Here is a 19725-nt window from a genome sequence, read left to right on the forward strand (position 1 = left end):
TTTTATTAAATCTGGTTCTGTGCCAAAGCGAACATGTTCGTGGATATGGCCGGGTGTAGAGCGCCGGCTATACAAAAAACGTGGACTTATTCGCCTGTCTTTGAAGGCAGAATGCCAGTCTCAGGCGTTTGTTTTGAATAATTTAAAATTCGGAAGAATACTGGTCCAATAATGAGACATTTAGCAAATGATTGGTTAGTGTTTATGATAAACTTTCAAGATATTTAAAAAATAAATAAATAAAAAGGTTTACTTTTGCTAAAACATTTAAGGCCTCTCACTTGCCGCCATACAAAACCTCCCGCCACTTAATGGGTTTAGTACACATATTTCGATTTGCGTCCAAACATAAATACTTATTTTTCTCACCCTACTAGATTGCAACTGTAGTCAAGTGCGTATAATATCGTCACTGTTCTGGCAGAAGACACTAATTCGAAAAAAATGACATATTGAGTTACCAAAATGTTACTTATTTCAAACTTTACCGTCTGGAAACCTTCTTAATAAATAAACAGTCTTTATTTTAAAGTCATCTTTTTTACGATTACTTAATAAACTCACATGATAGACCATTATTTCAAACATTTTAACAACTTCAAAGTCAAATTACTCAAAACTAGTATTCTCCAGTTAGTGTGTTCTGCCAGAACAGAGACGATATTATCTATGGTCAAGTGGCAGTGTCTAGAACTGGCACAGAAATTGTGCTTTCTATGAGCATTATATTCAAATCCCAGCAAGTGCACTAATTTTTTTTATTTCATTTCATAGATGTGGACAAAAAAATGTGACATGTCACTCAGGATCTGCCAATAGATGTAGGTATTCTACAGTGAAAATAACAGCATAGCGAGTCTGTGTTACTCAGAAGCCTCCATAAAACAACAGTACTATGAACATACATAATATTTGTTTTGGTTCATTTCTTGAAATATTTTTTACTATTTTAAGAAATGTGCAATGTTATGTAAAATGTAAATTGACATTATCTATAGTAAATTTGTGATGATTAGGTTTATTGAATTACAGAAGAATAGGTATTTTCTAAAATAAAATAATTTATACATATTATTTAACCAACTCTCTTATGTCCTTCGGTGTAATGTAAAAAATATACAAATGATAATATAAAATTCATACTAAAAATGCATTTTCTGATGTAAAATATTATTCAAGGTATATAATCGAAACCACTATTAGAGCCAAATATCTCCAGACTACATACTAATTTTTATTTTCACATATTTTTCTCTCGGCTTGAAGCAAAGTGGTGAATTCAAATACCTACGCAGTCATTTAACAAAATAAATAATTCAAAATTTGTGCTTTGCATTATTAATTTTAGCATAATAATATTATCATTTTTTTTTATTCCTGAGGCTATTTTTGTAAACTAGGTACAATAATATGTCACTAATTCGAATAGTTTTCGGGGGGTATAAAAGTAAAAGTTTGTTGTTTCGTTGTACTGACAGAATATTTAATATCTACTAGCATAGTCAGTTGGCAGCAGCCAGCTGTCTTGCTAGGTCTTGTATCTATAATGAAGAGCAATAAAAGATCTTAACTTACTAGACATTTCATCAAGGGATAACTGTACAATCTAAAATAATTAAAACTAATTATTGTAAGTATAAATAAATATAGTAAAAAGTAAAAATATTTACAAAGTTATAGTATAACTAAATATAGAAGGTCTCAATGGAAGTATGCTAATTCAGATTTTGTTCCAAATAAGTTTGAATTGTATTGATAAAAATAGATTACAATATAGTAGGTAAGTAATCGAACGAAATGATTTTCTCTTGAGACAAAAAAATTAGTATAAATCTATTTTGAGCCACAAATATATCTTATATATTATAATCATAAGAGATCACTTATGTTTATAAAAAGGTAAGCAAAACATTTTTTTAGATCTTGAATTAATTACTGGTGTAATTTTAGTGTATGCAATAAAGTATAAAATATTTATATTTAAAAATGATTTCGTAAAATATGTTTCGGTCCATCACATCACTGAGATGCTATGGCATTGGTTCCAAAAATTGAGAAATCTTTCAGAGGAACAGCCGAGACATTCACATTTAGCGCAGAGAAGTTGTTCGGGCAAAGAATTTAATCAAATGGGCGGTAAATGGTAGCAAGAAAATGTGGCATGTCAATGCACAAAAATGTAAAATGATCACTATCTACTCGCTACTGTCACAGTCTTATAATTTAATGTATATAATAAAATTGATTGTGATACTGTTCCTTTAAAAGTATTATGTAACATGCTTATAAAATAAAAGTAAAAGATAATTAAAGTAATTCACAAATTCATTTGGCAAAAGAGATTTGATGTCCAAATTCAGTTTACTTCAACGCAAGCTTCAATTATATCAGTGGTCTTCAATATAAAATAGATATATTTTTATTAGAAGAGGTTTGACCTTTAATTTCTCTTTGTAAACTGAGAGAAGAAACTGCAATTGTATTTTTTCTAAACTGTTGTAGAACCTCAATTTTCTGGTATCAGATTCGTAAGATTATAAGGAAAAAAAATCTATGATTTAGAAAAAAAAAGAACAAAAAAAGATTTATGTGCGAGTTTTCGATTATCCTGATTTATTATTATCCGGACTACCTTCATCACAAATCAGTCCAGATAATTGAGGTTCTTGGCGTTCAGATCATAAATTATCTAAAGGCCACATATATGTAGATTTTGTATTATGACTTGCTAAAGACCATAGAATTTTTTAACATGTAAGTAGGTGGGTATCTACTAAATTTGATAAAAACATATTTTACATAGGTTTTAATTATGTAAGTAGGTATTGGAAATGTCAAGCATTTGTGTAATTTTTGGACTTTGGCAAATCATAATAATACATACAATATTTGGACATATTCAACCCATAAAGGCTGTATGTATTTAAATATCACGAGATTCTTAACACTTTAAGGAATTCTGTTCAAACTATTTAATATCTGTTGTCACTTGAAGAATAAGGCAAAAATTGTTATAAGTAAAATCTTGTGAATAAATGTTGATATCGACGGGGACGAAGAGGTTGTCGAGCCATTCTGTTGAAATTTGTAGTGACACTGCTTCGAAGGATCTTCGGTTGTTTCGGAGAATTTGGGAAAATTACGGATCTCGATAGGCTGGAAGAAGAAGAAGAAATTCTATAAGTATACATAAAGTAAAAAGATACACAAGATCCCTATTGCGCCGTTTTAGTGTTCTATATTATATTCCTAGTATGATATTTAAAACTTTTAATTAATAATAATGCAAATTGGCAATTATCTATACATAAATAATGTGTATGAAAATATATTGCAAAAGCTTCTGAAACATACCCAATTATTAGAAAAAAACGTAGAAATTTTTTTTGCCCAAATGGGATTCTAATATACATCTTTTACTCGCTGTGCAAGTACCGACCTTGCAGATTTATAACTACACCATCTGAGTTGCAATAATATCATGGTAATTTGATTCATATAATATGGCAGAAAGATTGTTCTAAATTTAGTTTTGTCTCATTTTATTGGCTTATTTTATATATCCAAGAGTAATTATTAAGAAGTCGATTGAACATTTATATTACCTAATAAAAAAAATATTTACCCAGAAATGTGTCACTCATGAATATATCATACAAACAAATCAGAGTGATGTTTATTTTTTATTTATATAGAAACATGTTAATGTGTTGTAAGTATTATTAACTGAGGCGTATAATTACAAAAAGCGACAAGTCCACAATTCAATATTTTCGGGAAACAACGTTTTTATGTTTCAAGCTTCAATTATTTTTTTTAACGTGAGATTATTTTTTCCGTTGCATTCTATGTTGAAAGTAGAACCAAATGGCAATTTGTTTCAGCCGATAAACTCTTAAATGTAATAAATATAGGGTAAGAGGTACAATGATGGGCCAGTTAAGCGAATGGCTTGCTTTGATCGGTCAGAACAAGCTTATTAATGCGGTTTTATTGAAATGCATTTTTTTTTCGTTTTTACAAAGCATGTATATTGATATATATGTGTACATTGTTTATAACAACAAACATGGTTATTACAAAAAATATAAAAGAAAAAAAAATCGCAAAAAGTACAGTGATGGGTCACACTCAGATAGTGATCGGCCACTTTCCAGACAGTGATGGGCCACCCGCCTTTTTTTGAATAAATTAAACAACTAAGGCTTACTTTTCAATAAAATATTGAATCGAAGTATCTAATCTTATGATATAATCAACAAACATACTCCTTTATCTCACCGTTGATGTAATAAAAGAGGATAGAGTGACAGAGAGTGGATTCTAAGGTCTTAGAAAATTATTGACCTGTCTGTTGAATACTTCATCCCCTGAGTCACTAAATAAAACATCAATCTCAATTGGGACATTGACCTGCTGAGATTTTGGAACGCAATTTGAATGGAAGCTATCTTTATACACTGAACATTCTAATTTATTAAGATGTTTTATTATTATTTCACAAATCGCACAATGATTTTGGCCACCATTTTTTAAACTTTATTATTTTTGTTTGCCTCTACTTTCAATTTCCTCATTAAAATGTGCTGTTTTTGCCTTTATTTTTTTATCTTCCTCTGCACTTTTCTTGTTTTCTATTTTTTGGTCTTAAATGTCTCTATATTTTTGCAAAGTGATGGCGAATGGAACTCTTTGTAAAAAATGTTTATCGTTTATTTTTGGTATCTGAGGCCATGATGTTTGTTTTAGATAATGTTTGAATTAGAACTGTAGATATTATATTTACCATATTTTCATTTATTTCTTCCATGCGTTCAGTATCTATTGCCATGTTGCATTCTCTCTCGGCACTGACACATTATATACATTTAATTGGGTTATATTTTCTATGCTCTAGCTGTTGTCAGATAATGACTTAATTTGATTAAGTTTTTCCGCAGTCTATAAGTATGGTATAAAAAATGTTTTATCTATTTACCTCCGCTAGTATTTTGAATATTTTCAAGGTTTTCTTCTGTTTAAATGCCCACTACATCGTAAAATCTTTAAGGATGAAAACAGCATTTTGCGATATTTTGCAGCTTTAACTGGAGGAAAAACAGTTATATCTATAGGCTGAAGAATACTAGGTGCATTAGGATTATAGTGTCATAAGATGTATTTCAAATAAAATTTTAGACAAAGCTCACTAACTTGGTAGATAAGATGTGGCTTATGCCTTTCGATAAATAATATAGGAAACTCTATACCCACAGTAACCACAGAAAATATTTCCAATATATAGATCGTGGCACTCCGATTTTTTTTTGCAACTTCACATAGTCATTCCCCATTTTTATAAAAGTATGCAACAGCATCATCTATAGTTTTAACATCATATTTTAAACTTAAATTATTCAATATGTTGATATTTTGAAAGAAATGGGAAGTTAAATGTTTCTAAATACAGTGATGGGCCAGTACAAATTCAGTGATCGGCCACGTAGCCAACGACTGTTTAAAATTAAAAAAACATAAAAATAAAAACGGTAGGTACCATAGTGCATTATAAATATTGTATTTAGCATAAAAAAGTTAATTAAAAGTAAAAAACCATTTTTTCAGTCATGGGCCAGCCCAGTGCAGTAAATGGCCACCCAGCTAGATGTGTCATTTTAATTCAAAATAGTCGTAGACTTAACATAATTATGTTTGAATATCCAGCATAACGATTATTAAATAAAAAGTATAATTAGTAATATAGTTAAAGAGATCTTACCCTCCAAAGTATGTTATTTCCTTAACAAAAAGTTAAGCAATTGTCAGACAAAATGCAAAACTTGTGACTTGGTATACAAAATGGTCACTTATATGGTCAGTCCTGCTACCTATACAGGAAATAATGTGCTAGAACCGAAGTATATGATGTTGTGAGTCACATATAGGAACAAATACCCATAACTTAGGTTTTTAAATACCTATTTTTTGTGTTTTACTGCTGAGTGGCCCATCACTGGAGGGTGGCCCACGATTGTACCTCTTACCCTAGGCAAAATAAAATTGGACGTAGCGCTACTTGTACCTCACTTTTTAATTTATTCCGCATAAGGTACATACTTCTGTGGCACTGTCATGAGTTTACCAGATGCTGCATGGGAGACGCCCTTTTCAATATTGAACGTTACCTTATTGGTTGACTTAAACACGCGCGAAATCAACCAAGCTTTAAATATTATGAAACACGGACTTGGCGCTTTTTGTAATAAATCGAGACTTAAAATATTTTTTTTCGTAGGGTTATGTCGCGTTTTGGAATTTATAGATCAATACATATTGTGTAAAATTATACAAAGAATCCGTGCGTATTTTTTTGTCGATTTTGACCAAATATGGACTTATCGCTTTTTGGAATCAGACGCCTCAACTGTCTAATAACAATGGAATCAATACAAAGATTAAAAATATCGTCAGGTCTACTATGCAAACCTTTTATGTCTTTTATGTAAATGTTCAGGAGAGTTAAAACATATTATTTATTTCATTTCTTTTATAAATAAAAAAATTAAAATTTATGATACCTAGGTACAATGACATATTAAATGGACAACTCACTTCATACCGGCGCGCACGAGAAATTGTACATGAAAGTCATTCACAGATGTATAGGTAGATGTCACGTGACCATATGACGTATCCGTTTCCATTATGCGATACAAGCTTCGAGAATCTATAGTAATATAACCTTTATTGTAATGGCGTATTAGTGTCATGACTCATTGCGTTAGAAACAGATTCTCGGTTACTTACGACTTCTCGGAGATTAGACGCAAGTGAGCTCAGCGAATCACAGGCGACTGACTGTCCAATGGTTCCTGTCATTCAATTGCATTGAATAAACATTCATCAATATCTTAAAATGGCATTTTATAAATAATAAATAATACTAACACATGAAAAGTGATATCCCATCCTTCTTGGAGTGTTTAGTAGAATTTTTTACAATTTTTAACTAGGCACATTGGCATTTTGTAACACAATAATAACGGTGGAGTCGAAACCTGACAGTCAGAAATTTTGTATGGGCAGACCCAGCGGTGTCGCCAGACCGCTTACAAGCAGAATGTTCATTTGAGCGTAGGATACCGATATTAAAATATGAATTTCGCCATCCGGCAGACCCGACACAAAGTGAGTGTCATTTTATTTTCTAGATGCTTCGTCCATATTAATGTCATTGCCTAGGTATATCAAAAAAGAGTGACCTTTAAATAATATTGTGGAAAAAACTATTCTGAACATTTACATAAAACAGACATTAAAGGTTTGCATAGTAGGCCGACGATATATGAGTAGTTAAGGCAAATGATTGATAATAATAGATTTGGTAGATAGGTAGGCACCTATTATTAGTTAAATGTGTCTAGTCTATTTAGTTAGATAACAATGTATAGCTAGCAAATGATTTGTCTTATTCATTAAGAAGTAATAATATGTGATAAATTTTATAATAAAATAAATATTGCTTACGACTGCTAATGTATCGTCTCTTTTCCGACAAAAAGTCATGTGAGTTCCTTTGTACAGAGTGTCCTCAATTCGCCTGGTCAGAAGCTGCTCACTCCACGGAATCTCATTCAAATGTGCGATGAAAGTCTTATTTCTGAATTCTGGTGGCTCCTTGATTACCAATTGTCCTGTTTAAACAGAAAACAAAACATTTAGTGAGAATCTTACATCAACCACAGACTAATCAAACCGAGGTTCAAATTTCAATAACTGGCCAAAGGTGTTTTTAAAAACAGTTTGTTAAAATTTACGAATTATTTATTCAACTGTTACGTAAGGTTTGATGAGTTGCAGTTAGTGACTTAACCGTTCCTTTACAATGCTAACAAATTCCGTCCGTTCCGGTGATGTCGCCTTGGGTTACCGTAAGAGATTCGACAATATTACAGTAGGTAAAAGGGAAATACCTATTTTGGTAAAATGGATAAATCTAACAAGGTTTCAATATCATGTTTTGCTATTTTGTTTCATCTATAAAATGATCAAGGCATCAAAATTTAATTATAATCATACATGTATTTCTCTACATTCTTACAGCCTACAAGTGATAATACTATTTTAACCTCGCCCTTACTTTCGTATCTCTTTCTCACAACTGACTTTCTTTGTCGCATATACTTTTTTTTTTGATCTATCTGTTTCGTTTGTAATGGAATGCGACGTTCTGTTTGCATTTATAATTTATGAAGAAGAAATGAAACCTGACGAATATCTATCAATTATATGTATATGTTACGCCGAATGTGCGAAATTGACTATTTAATGAAATGGGCAAAATTTTGCCTAATTCATGTAATAGTCAAGCCTGTTGCCTTATTCATGAATTAGGTAAATTATCTGCCGATTGCGTGAGTTCGCCAGGGTATGGAATTCTTAAACTGTCAACATGACAGTAGAAAAAGTAAATTTCATACGGGTGGTTTTATTAGTTATAATTGGACATAATATAATATTATTAATAGGTTAGGTTAGGTTAGGTTTTGTAATTCTGAATTCAACTGAATCATACTATCACAAACAAACAATCGACTATTGCACTATTGATACCCAAGCACGAATCAAATCGCGAAAATACCTTTTAATAAAATTCTTCTGTTATCATATTATAGTTCTAGATTTTTTTTGGGCCATAGTAAATGGATATTAACGTCATTGTAGTTATTGATTGGTATATTTTTACATAATCAATGACATTTGACACATTTGGTTAGTTTGATTAGTTGCAAAATACACCACCGGAGCGCGACCATCTATTTTGACCAATGCATGAGCATTTGACACATTTGGTTTAGTTGCGAAAAACACCACTGTAGCGCTACAATCTAATTTGTCGGATGCTTGAACTAGGCAGAAAAATTATTGCCGAATTCACTCACTTGGCAGATATTTTGCCTAATTCATGAATAAGGCAACGGGCTTGCTTTTTTCATGATTCAGGCAAAATTTAGCCTATTTCATGTAATAGTCAATTTCGCACATTCGGCGTAACATATAATGGATAATGCTATCGATTTTGAAAATAATACCATTTTAGTTAGACGGAATATTGATGATTCTAGAAATAGCTGAAATATTAAAATAATAAGGCGCTATTAACTGAAATATTTGCAGTTTATTAAGGTGACATTACAGTAACGGTAGTGTTAATATCAACGAAATGTATACTTAAATATATTTACCTAAAAGACTAACTCCCTGGTCATCTCCTTGAACTCCAGATTCTTTTGTGTTTTTGTCGGAATTTAAATCTAATAATTCTGGAAAAGCTTCAAGAGACCTGGTGATAGAAAAATACATAATTATTATATTAATACTTTCGACCGAAGGTACTTGATGGAATTTGAATTTAAATTCTAATGGATTCAAGCTCTGTACTATTCCATTTAAGTCGTTTTTTGCGACCCGGGTTTACATTGGGAAAACTACGAGGAGCCTAAATATTAGAATTTCAGAACATTTAGCAGCCCAAAGATTGGAGAAGGATACTTCAACGTTTGCTAACCACTTATTAAATGAAAAACACACGTTTGACATTGAAAAGGGTGCAAAACTACTTCACAGTCATACGGGTGATTATAAATTATTCTACCAAGAAATATTAGAAATAAATAGAGCACAGTTGCAGAGCTTACCTATATTGAACGATCAACTCAGCTTTCCTAGTAGCCCTTTGTTATATCCTATATGATGTTTTACATATGAGACTATATTATGGTCAATTGTATTGACACACAATTTATATATGTTTGTATGAGATTATATATATTTGTATGAGAGTCTAGGGATGAGGATTTAGGTATGCATAATTGTATAATATATATATATATTATATTAGGTGAGTTATATATTATATTATATTAAGCGAGTTTATATGTATAATTTTGTTTTTGTTAAAAAATAATGTTATAAAAATAAAAGTAGGTACCTTGTAAGTAGTATTATTATAGACATCTCATTAGTTAACTCGATTAATTATTTTTCTTAGAATTGACGATTTACACCTCTTGAGTGTAGTATTTTTTATTGTTATAAAGAATTTTGACCTATTATTAGGTTTGACGATTTATTATAATAATATGCTGTCCAGTGTATTGTTATTAATAAGATAGGGTTTTTACTAATTGGGTTTTTTACTGACACTTCAGCTATTCATAATTTGTTTATTGTACTTTTTGTTGTAATTTATGACTAAATAGGTAGGTAATGGAGTTTTTACCTACTTTATTGTATTGTTTTACTATATAAGGTAGAGTTAAGGGTGTTCGTTGTCAGTGTGTGTTTGCCTTTGGTGAGTGTACACGACGCCTGAAGATGCCGAAAGGCGAAACCCGGGTCGCAAAAAACGACTTAAATGGAATAGTACAGAGCTTGAATCCATTAGAACATAATTATTAGTATTCAGTAGATGATGAATATTATTATTATATACTTATCATAATTTCAGATGAATACAAATTAATTAATATAATTACATTACATATAATTAGTATAATTAATTACATACCCTGAAGCTAGGAACATATTTTCCACTTGCAGCATATCGCTACCGTAGAATTCCCTGACTCCAAATGTCTCGAAGAACTCTTTTACAGGTGTCATGGAATAGCATCCGGCAAGCGGTATACGAGGGTAATGGAGTACAAAGGCTAGGCACATTTCTTGCTTTGATGAGTAGCCCCCGAGTGTGGGCCGTGATCGACCGCTCGTGTCATACGTGCATTCCGTTACCAAGGCATCTCCGGGTTGAACGTTTCTCTCTTCGGTTAAAAGTCTTGATTCCTGATTTTTATAATCGTAGTGATCATCCTGAACAAAAAGTTAAAAAAACACATTAATCAAATTGATTTTTTTATTACTATCACCGGGCCCGAGCCGCCTCTAATAATGATTTTTAATATTGTTTATAATATTCTTGATTCTATTGATCTTTAATATTGTAATATTTTTTTTGAGCTTAAGCGTCGGCCTATAGCATCGTGGGTCCCAGGTTCGAATCCTGGGTCTGACAAGAACACATTTTGTTTTTCAATTTGTGCATGAGTCAGAGTATTAACCTAATAGGTTGAGCAAGTGGCTGGTATCCATTTCTCTTAAAAACAAAATGTGTTAATACATATGATCTTATTAGGATCGAATATGGTCGGGAATATTAATGCATTGCTAATACAGTTAACTTTATTTTAACTCAATGCTTACGGGCCCTTTTAATTAATTTTGTAATTAACGTGTTAATTTACATTTGAAAAGCAATTAAAACACAATTTTGTGCGGCCCGTAAGCATTGGGTTAAGAATGTTTAAAATGAATGTTACTATTTACCTCTGCAATTTTCCCCAACTCTTGTCCATCTCGAATGTGTCTCAATGCAAGTTTTCTGCCAGCGCTGTGTGAGTGGAGCAATACAGATACAACATTAATGCCATCTTCTGGTAGCATCTGAAAACATGTTAAACATTAATTTTTGGAAAAGTTAAATAATAAGCAGTTCAATCGATTATAGTGAGTAAAAATGTAGAAATATGCTTAATAAGGGAAAAATTCTGTTTGTGATGTAAACACTACAAAGTTCTATATTTAAAAAATAATTTTGCAAGGTGGTATAGGTAAATAATGGACCATAATTGTTAATACGGTGAAATTAATTTTATCATTGAATTATCATTCATAATATACATAATATTTTAATAGATAAGTAAGTAGGTATTTCACAAAACTCACAACAGTGGTGCATGGTTCTGAGCAGTATCCAGCAGAGCGATAAACCTTTTGAACAGCCGGTAAAACATGGAGTGCTGAAACTGTGATTCCGCTTACTAATATTCCTGCATCATGTGGCCGTAAGTCGCTTGTGTATAGAATGGCTAATCCAGAATTATCCACAACTGAAAGATTGATAATAATTTTATTGATGATTATCTAGTACAATTTACATAGATTTATTAGATGTATACTTTTAAATAGCTAATAAGAAAAAAAATACAGTCGAACTCGGTTATTACGATCACAGATATAGCGAGATCTCGGATGTAATGAGGAAACATTCGTTGACATTTTAGTTTATAATTTTTTCCATACTTTATTCACTGTTATAACGAGCTACTTATCGGATATACCAAGCAAAAATATCATCAAAAATTTTCTTAAAACTGTTAATGTGTCGATCGTTTAAAAACATTTTCGACCCTAAGCAATAAAATTCGAATGTAGACCGATGCCGCCGGGATCGGATTACGTTTATGACACTAATAAGTACCTAATTGGTGTTAGGCTGACATCATTGAAAAAGTATCATAAAGTGCATATGGTTGAAATTTCATGTAAAAAATTTAAGCTGAAGTCAGTAGGTACCTACCAGCTTTCATTACAATAAACAACTTCTTTTTGTAGTTTATGAATGTCATGCTTGTTTCGGGGAAAAATTCTAATTGTGTATTTTTGTTTGAATTGCGACTTTTTGTGTTATGTGACCGCTCGTTTAAAAATACCTATTCTCTGATATAACGAGTAATGCTTATAACGAGCAAATTCAGTCGGTCCCATCTTCCTCGTAATAACCAAGTTCGACTGTATAGAATATGACAATATTGATGCTTTTTACCTTTTTGTAATGAAGGATTTTCATAATGTATTTCAAGCATGTAGTATACAACTCCGTTCGGGTCTGACAAAGGTATTCCAACATGGTCAGGAAACATTTCACCTGAAATATGGAAATCATTTTAATTAATTACCAACCTTGCAATAAGTTGATGAAAAACCAGGACCAGACCTTGTGAATACCCGAGGCTTTGACGATTAATATAATGTCAGTGTATTGTCTAAATCAGCGATCACCAAACTAGTGGATACTGACCATTTGGGGCTGTTAAAAGAATGGAGTCAGTAGAAAGAAAGGTTGTGGTGTTCGAAGTTGGTGTGGGAGGCTCGACAGGAAGCTCAAAAGGGTCATTGAATATAAATTGTTATCTCTCAACATCACTAGTATTGACCATTTTATATGTCTTAGATCTAGGGTTATGTGATCTTTGGTCATAAAAAGAAAAATAAGTACTTGAGTACTTATTTTTTTTTTCCATTTTGCGTATCTTTAAGTGGTCAAACTTTCTACTTGTATATGAACAAACATTACATTTAAATAACTTTAACCAATATATTTAATTGGTAATACTTTCTGCTTATAAAAAAATATATTTCAATTTACTTTTTATTAAATATTTTTTTTACTGTGAGTAATGGTTTTTGACTGACTTTATATAGAGGGGGAGAGGGGGGGGGGGTTGCTCATAATGTATGCGTTTAAATATGGCCAATAGTTCAAAAATGATTGGGGCACTGGTCAATAAAATATTGCCACATAATAGTTAGTATTAATCCACATAGCATTAATTGCATCAAAATAGATTGTTTATATTCATTGAAGGTCAACATAAACTTTGGCTGGTAATACTATTATATAATTAAATTTAGTTATGCCTATAATGGTATAACTAAATTAAAAAAAAAAATGAATCAATAAATAAAAAATAAAACTGAAATGACTGCTATGTTGATCCATACCTTTGGAACCAACTGCCCAGGCAGCGATTGGCGCAAGACACGAGCTCCACTCCCTCGGCATGTCAGGTCCATAGGATCCCACCCCTGCAGCCCAAGCATCCCACTGCGCGGAGTCTCCGGAGGTCGAGACGGCACACTCGTAGAGCAGGGCATGCCTGGCTGCGGGACCAGCCCAGGGTCTGTAGCCGACCACATGATGCTTCACACCCAGCGCAGGTGCTTTGAAGATCTTGCACCAGAACATTGTTGCCATGTTTTCGGGGATTACCAACTGTCAAATAAAAACACATACATGTATACATAGGATTTGCAGACATATTATGACGTATGTGCTTATTCAAATACTCGTAGGTAAAAATGATGATGAATAGTGATGCGCCAAGGGTGGCTGTAGCCCGGGTGCCAGCCCGAAATTGCCCCCCCCCCCAAATTAAATAAATATTTTTCAGTGAAAATATGACGGAATTGAAGAATTATTTTATTGTCATCAAAATAACAAAAATTATTATGACATATTATTTGAACTGTTAAATAATATTTTGAATAATGTAGAGCATTGAAAACGATAGATTTGTATCGAATGATTCACGAAAGCACAAATAAGAAAAGAATATTTTAATGGTGTGGAAGAAAGCGAGTTTTTTTTTTATCACAAATATATTTTTTTGTAATTGAATACCTATTATATATTAATTAATAATAATATCATTATAAATGTATTTTTCGGACCCTTGCCGACCCCTAACTTCTGCCGTCGGGGTATTTCGCTCTCCTAATACCCCTCTGCTTGGCGCGCCCCTGATGATGCATCCACATATTCCAATTTTTGTATCATTTAATTAATTTATATAGGTCAGTATTGAGATATAAAGTTAGATTAGATTATGAGATAATATTCAACAAGTTCAATGTGTCTTTATAAAAGAAAACTAGTGGTCTGCGAGGATCCAAATGGTATATGGTTCAACCGTTCAATGTGTTAGGATGTCCAATGTGGTTAGGATCGCAGAGACTTGATATTAACGCACTGACCGAGGGCTTTGGTGGGCAGTGACGTCCTTAGATAAAGTGCTGGCCCTAGGCAGACTTTGAATACCGCCCCTTGCATTTTTAGTCTCAAGTGTTATTTTGATATTTATTTCCTGTCATCTTAAACAGACAGGTGAAACAAAAAACGTTAAAAAAATGACATATACACCATCTTCAGAGGACTAGAGTATTTCCACCAAACAAACTCTCAAACAGCGATGTTTTTAGGTGCGTGAAGGTCTGAGGCGGCTAAGACTACAAAAATACGATAGGCTGCCAGGATTCGAAGATAACGAAGTCGGCATTTTCTAACGAAGCGACCGCATCGTCTGCTCCATGGAAAACCGCCACTGCTCTCAAGAGTTGTAATATTCGTATTCATTCCATCAACTGTCACCTTCTATAATGTGCCACACCTAAGCAACATATGACCTGCCTATCCTGGCGACATATTATGTGGATTGAAAAAAAGCTTAAATTTTATTGTTTGGGTTATGTATAATTTAGAAATTAGAGGAAGAAATTCATTAGAAAATCGATTGCATCCACCAGAAGGCTTGCAGAGGATAGGGAACGTTGGAGAAGACTGATGTGAAGGTAGAGCAGTGTAGAATTTAGATAAACTAACTAAACGTCAATTTCTGTAATATTTCATAGAATTTTATAATAATAAAAAAACTGTTTAAATTATTTGTTTCTAATAAAAAATATGTATGTTTTTGACAGCTGCGAAATAGAACCATCGAATTTTCGCGCCAAACTTTGTGTTTGTTCTGTATACAACAGATGGCATTAGATTAGATTCTACTAAAATTTAAAAAAAAAATAAACAATGGTTCACTTACGTCTTTTAGGGCGACTTCCCATCGTTCGAAGTCAGATTGTCGCAATGGGGCGCGCGTGGGGATGTTATTGGTGGGTGTAGTCGCTGGAGTTTTGGATGGCAAGAGTCGCAGCGACCTTTTGCCTGCCCATCCGGTCCAGCCTACTCCGCGAGGATCTCCGCTGCCCACGGACCATTGAACGTCCACTGGATCAGGCTGAAAGAAATCATGGTATAATTTAAAAACGATCGACTAATCTTCAACCAATAATTATATTTGCCTGTGACAGTGGTATTTTGTCTTTATAATATTATACCTACTTAGTAAAAATAATTTCATATTCTTTACAAATAATTATGAGAATGGTTACATGTAGAGTTGGGTATTTCCCGAGAAAATATCAATCTCGAGATTCGGGATTTCCCGAAATGATTCTCGAGAAATCTCGAGATATAGGGAAATTTTAAAAAATCTGTAAAAAATCCTAAAATCAGTGTAAAAACAGACAAACTCCAAAAAAATATGTTTTTTTTTCATTTATGTAAGTAAGAAGACAAACAAGTAGAAGTAGGAAAACAAAAATAATTCAAAACATTACTTATTAAAATAGAATTACAAAAAACATAGACAATCGCGCACGCTTTTGAGACAAAAAATTCCCTGATTTTGAAAAATTGCGCTCACTTTAAGTCGACGTTGACTTAATTGTGTTAAAATACCCCGATCAGTCTTTGAACGTTTTGTATTTTCTGTCAACTTTTTTCATATGGAAAAATCGTTTTTTCAATTAATATTTGATAATAAAGAAATCCCGAATCCCGAGAAAAGATTCTCGATATCCGGGATTTCCCGAAATCTTTAAAAATTTTAATTCTCGAGATTCGGGATCGAAAATCTCGAAAATTTCTCAAGAATTCCCGTCGGGAAATTCCCGAACCCAACTCTAGTTACATGTATGCATGGATGATACATCTTAATTTTCACGATAACTGAATTAAATACTAAAAATTCTTTGGGGGCTGAATTTATATATTTTTTTCGGATAATAAAATTATTATTCTAACTGGTTATTTTACAAAACGATACAATCTTGATCATACTTCAACATAATATTATTGTAAAAACAACCTTGTTGGAACGTTTGGGGCCCGCGTGCCTGTCACTGTTAAAAGGATATTCTCCGCGCATTATTTATTTATAAACCACTAACATAGAAATGAAATTTAGTGTTAGTATTACAAAATACGTATCAACATATTTTGTATATATGTAGGCACCTGGAAAATTCTACGAGTGCCAGCTACCGTTGTTTTTAAAATTTAAATTTTGACAAATGACCAACTATGAATAATTGTATAAAATGTGAAATTTGATTGAAGTATCCATATAGCGCACCAAAAAAATGGAAATATCTTGTTCCCCGCAGCAAGTAAAAAAATACGATGGAACATTTGTCACGGGTATACTCATTTTTATATTATTTCCATTAACAATTCGTTATTTATTATGATCTATATTAATTTCATTTATTTTGGAGACAATCGGCGCCAATTTGGTGCCCCTGCTACAGAATGATGAACATCATCATTAATTCATAATCATATTTCGATTTTTTAAGAGTGTAGATTACTTAATAATAGATGTAGCTGTCATATTATGATGTTAGTTATTTGGAGTCCAATACATTTTTTAAAGAATTATTTGATTTATAAAATGTATTTTTATTAAAATTTGTCAAAATTATGATAATGTTTGGTAGGTATGAGGTGTTTGAGACAGTAAAAACATAAAATGGCTTTCTATCTTGAAGAGTATTATATTTAGCTTCAGTTTTAGTAAGTAGGTATATCTTTATTTTATCATTTACTTCTATCATTGACTTTTTATCTACCTATGTCATTTTGTATAAAAAAGGCTAAAAAACACAAAAAAACTATAATTATATATATTTTCTTGATTCCACTGATACACAAAGTTAACTTAAAATATAAATAAATAATAGAATAATTCAATATATATAAATATTTAAAAGATTTAGTTGAATTAAATGAATAATAAATGAGTTATATCAATTTTAGTAATCAGTGTGCCCTTTTAAGTGATCCTTTAAAAACCACCCTGTCTCAATGGGTTAAGTTTAATTGTTCGCAAATTCACTCAATTTGGCGCCCATTCAAAAGTACCGTCCTTAACCCTGTGTCTTTCATGATAACTCCGACAAGACGTAACTGGATTTACGTAGTTTGTCTAAGACAAAATAATACATTTTTGTGAATGAAAGAAACTGTCTTTATTTAATTATTAGTAATCACGCAAGCAGAAGTTATAACAGAAGTTATTTAAAAAAAGGTTCTGTAATAATTGACGATTTTACTAAGAAAACGTATTTAAAAAAATCCCAAATTATACAATTCCCTACCATTATCTTTTAGCAACGGACTCAATGTTTTAAATGCATTTGCATGTCAAAACACATTGAGCAAATATTTTTATATCTTTCGCATGATAAGATGATTGGTATAGCGAATACAATAAAAATGTTAAGATTGTTTGTTTTATAACGATAACAACATTATACGCAGGATTGGATTTTTTTGTTGCAAATAACTACAATATTGTATTTGGAAACAGAAAAATGCCCACTGTATTGGATAAAATAATGGTTTTCTATATAGGTATATTTTTTCTATATTACGATTCATCCCCAGGGCTGGGTTAAGAGGTAGGCTTTGTAGGGCCATATTAGAAGGTGATTTCAGAAGGAGCAGCTACCGCAGGCTGACAATTTAAAAGATTTTGAATTCTGTTAGAAACAATATTTAATTTAAATTCTAATGGATTCAAGCTCTGTACTATTCCATTTAAGTAGTTTTTTGCGGCCCGGGTTTCGCCTTTCGGCATCTTCAGGCGCCGTGTGCACTCACCAAAGGTAAACACACACTGACCAGTCAGAATTAGAATCCATTAGAATTTAAATTCAAATTCCATCAAGTACCTTCAGTCGATAGTATTAATATTTAATTTGTATGAAGTACATAATATTATTATAACAGAACCCATTGTTTTTTTTTAAAATGACGATTTCATTATGTATCCATCTACGTGAGGATGAGTATAGGTGGGCGATGTTTTAAAAAATATTAAAATAGGGTCCACTTAGCCCTTTCGGTGTGCTTACATGCTTTATAAATTATAATTTTTGTACCTTTTACTTTACTTTTCATACTGTTTTTGATATACTGCATATACTTATTTATTTATTCTTTTACTGTTTAATACTATTTCTTTGTTTTTAAATGACACGCTGTGAACGTCTTAAATCAATAATTTGTAATGTTCACCATAAGTACAAAAAAAAAAAAAAATTAAAATAAAACTCATAAACTCGTTTTAGAAATTAGTTGCAAGTCAGATAATATAAATTAAATAAATCTATCATACATTTTAATTATTCAGTTACACCCAGATATATACAAAACATTTATATGTTATGTACCTAACTACATACAAAAAATTAAGGATTATGACTCAACAAGGTACAAGTGACATGCAAGTAAAAATAATAAGTTAAAAGCATGAAACATAATGCATGAAAAGTGATAGAATTATGTACCTTTGATTTTAACTACTTGATTTCATTCTATAGCTTAGCTGTCTTGAATGAAAATTTTAATCATCTTACTACATTAATTCTTTTATTCAACGAATAATTCACAAGATTTGGGAATATAACATTCCATATATTGAACATACATAAGTTGAAAACACCTCAAATATATACCTATTAGAAAAAATCACATTTGGAAAAAATACGACGCCTGACGGGTTTGAACCCGTATATCCACTGGCACCACTGGCATCGCGCCAATATGTTATACTACTTATATATCGACAGTGTTTAGGAAAAAGGGCGTAACCCTCAATTGTTCGAAAAGTGCTTTTATTAGATATTAACAATGTATACAACTAAATACACATTCTATAAAAAGGAAGTAAGCCACAAATGCCGAATTATTATCTAAATTCAGGTTTTAATTGAGATTAATTAATTTTTAATTTATGGAAAAAAGCATTTATCCGCAATTTTAATGATTTTTCTGTAATAACTTCTTTAATTATTATAGATCGAAAATATATTACACCAAATCATCACGCACCCAATGTATATGGTATATATATTGATATAATAATAAAAATATTAAACTAAAAACTCTCAAAAAAGTTTTTTGCCTCTCCTGTAAAATTTGTTCAGTGAGGGTTACGTCCTTTT

The 19725-nt window shown here is 31.7% G+C and overlaps 1 protein-coding gene across 1 annotated transcript in view; it reads right to left on the reverse strand.

Annotated features, from left to right (window-relative positions):
* Positions 1-2591: 2591 nt before the first annotated feature.
* The window catches only part of LOC147068556 (MOXD1 homolog 1-like), a 206124-nt gene continuing 188990 nt past the window's right edge, over positions 2592-19725 (reverse strand). Inside the window, exons 4-12 of the mRNA XM_085953385.1 lie at positions 15477-15671; positions 13603-13873; positions 12644-12745; positions 11764-11927; positions 11365-11481; positions 10550-10851; positions 9225-9322; positions 7507-7673; positions 2592-3156 (exon numbers count right to left, since the gene is read on the reverse strand). Of these exons, the coding sequence (XP_085809511.1) occupies positions 2986-3156; positions 7507-7673; positions 9225-9322; positions 10550-10851; positions 11365-11481; positions 11764-11927; positions 12644-12745; positions 13603-13873; positions 15477-15671 (1587 nt within the window). The 3' untranslated portion in view covers positions 2592-2985. The remainder of the gene's footprint in view (positions 3157-7506; positions 7674-9224; positions 9323-10549; positions 10852-11364; positions 11482-11763; positions 11928-12643; positions 12746-13602; positions 13874-15476; positions 15672-19725) is intronic.

The sequence above is a fragment of the Rhyacophila brunnea genome, unplaced genomic scaffold, assembly GCF_057557595.1.
Source record: "Rhyacophila brunnea isolate RB1 unplaced genomic scaffold, BYU_Rbru_1.0 scaffold_3, whole genome shotgun sequence".
In the NCBI taxonomy this organism is placed as follows: Eukaryota; Metazoa; Arthropoda; class Insecta; order Trichoptera; family Rhyacophilidae; genus Rhyacophila; species Rhyacophila brunnea.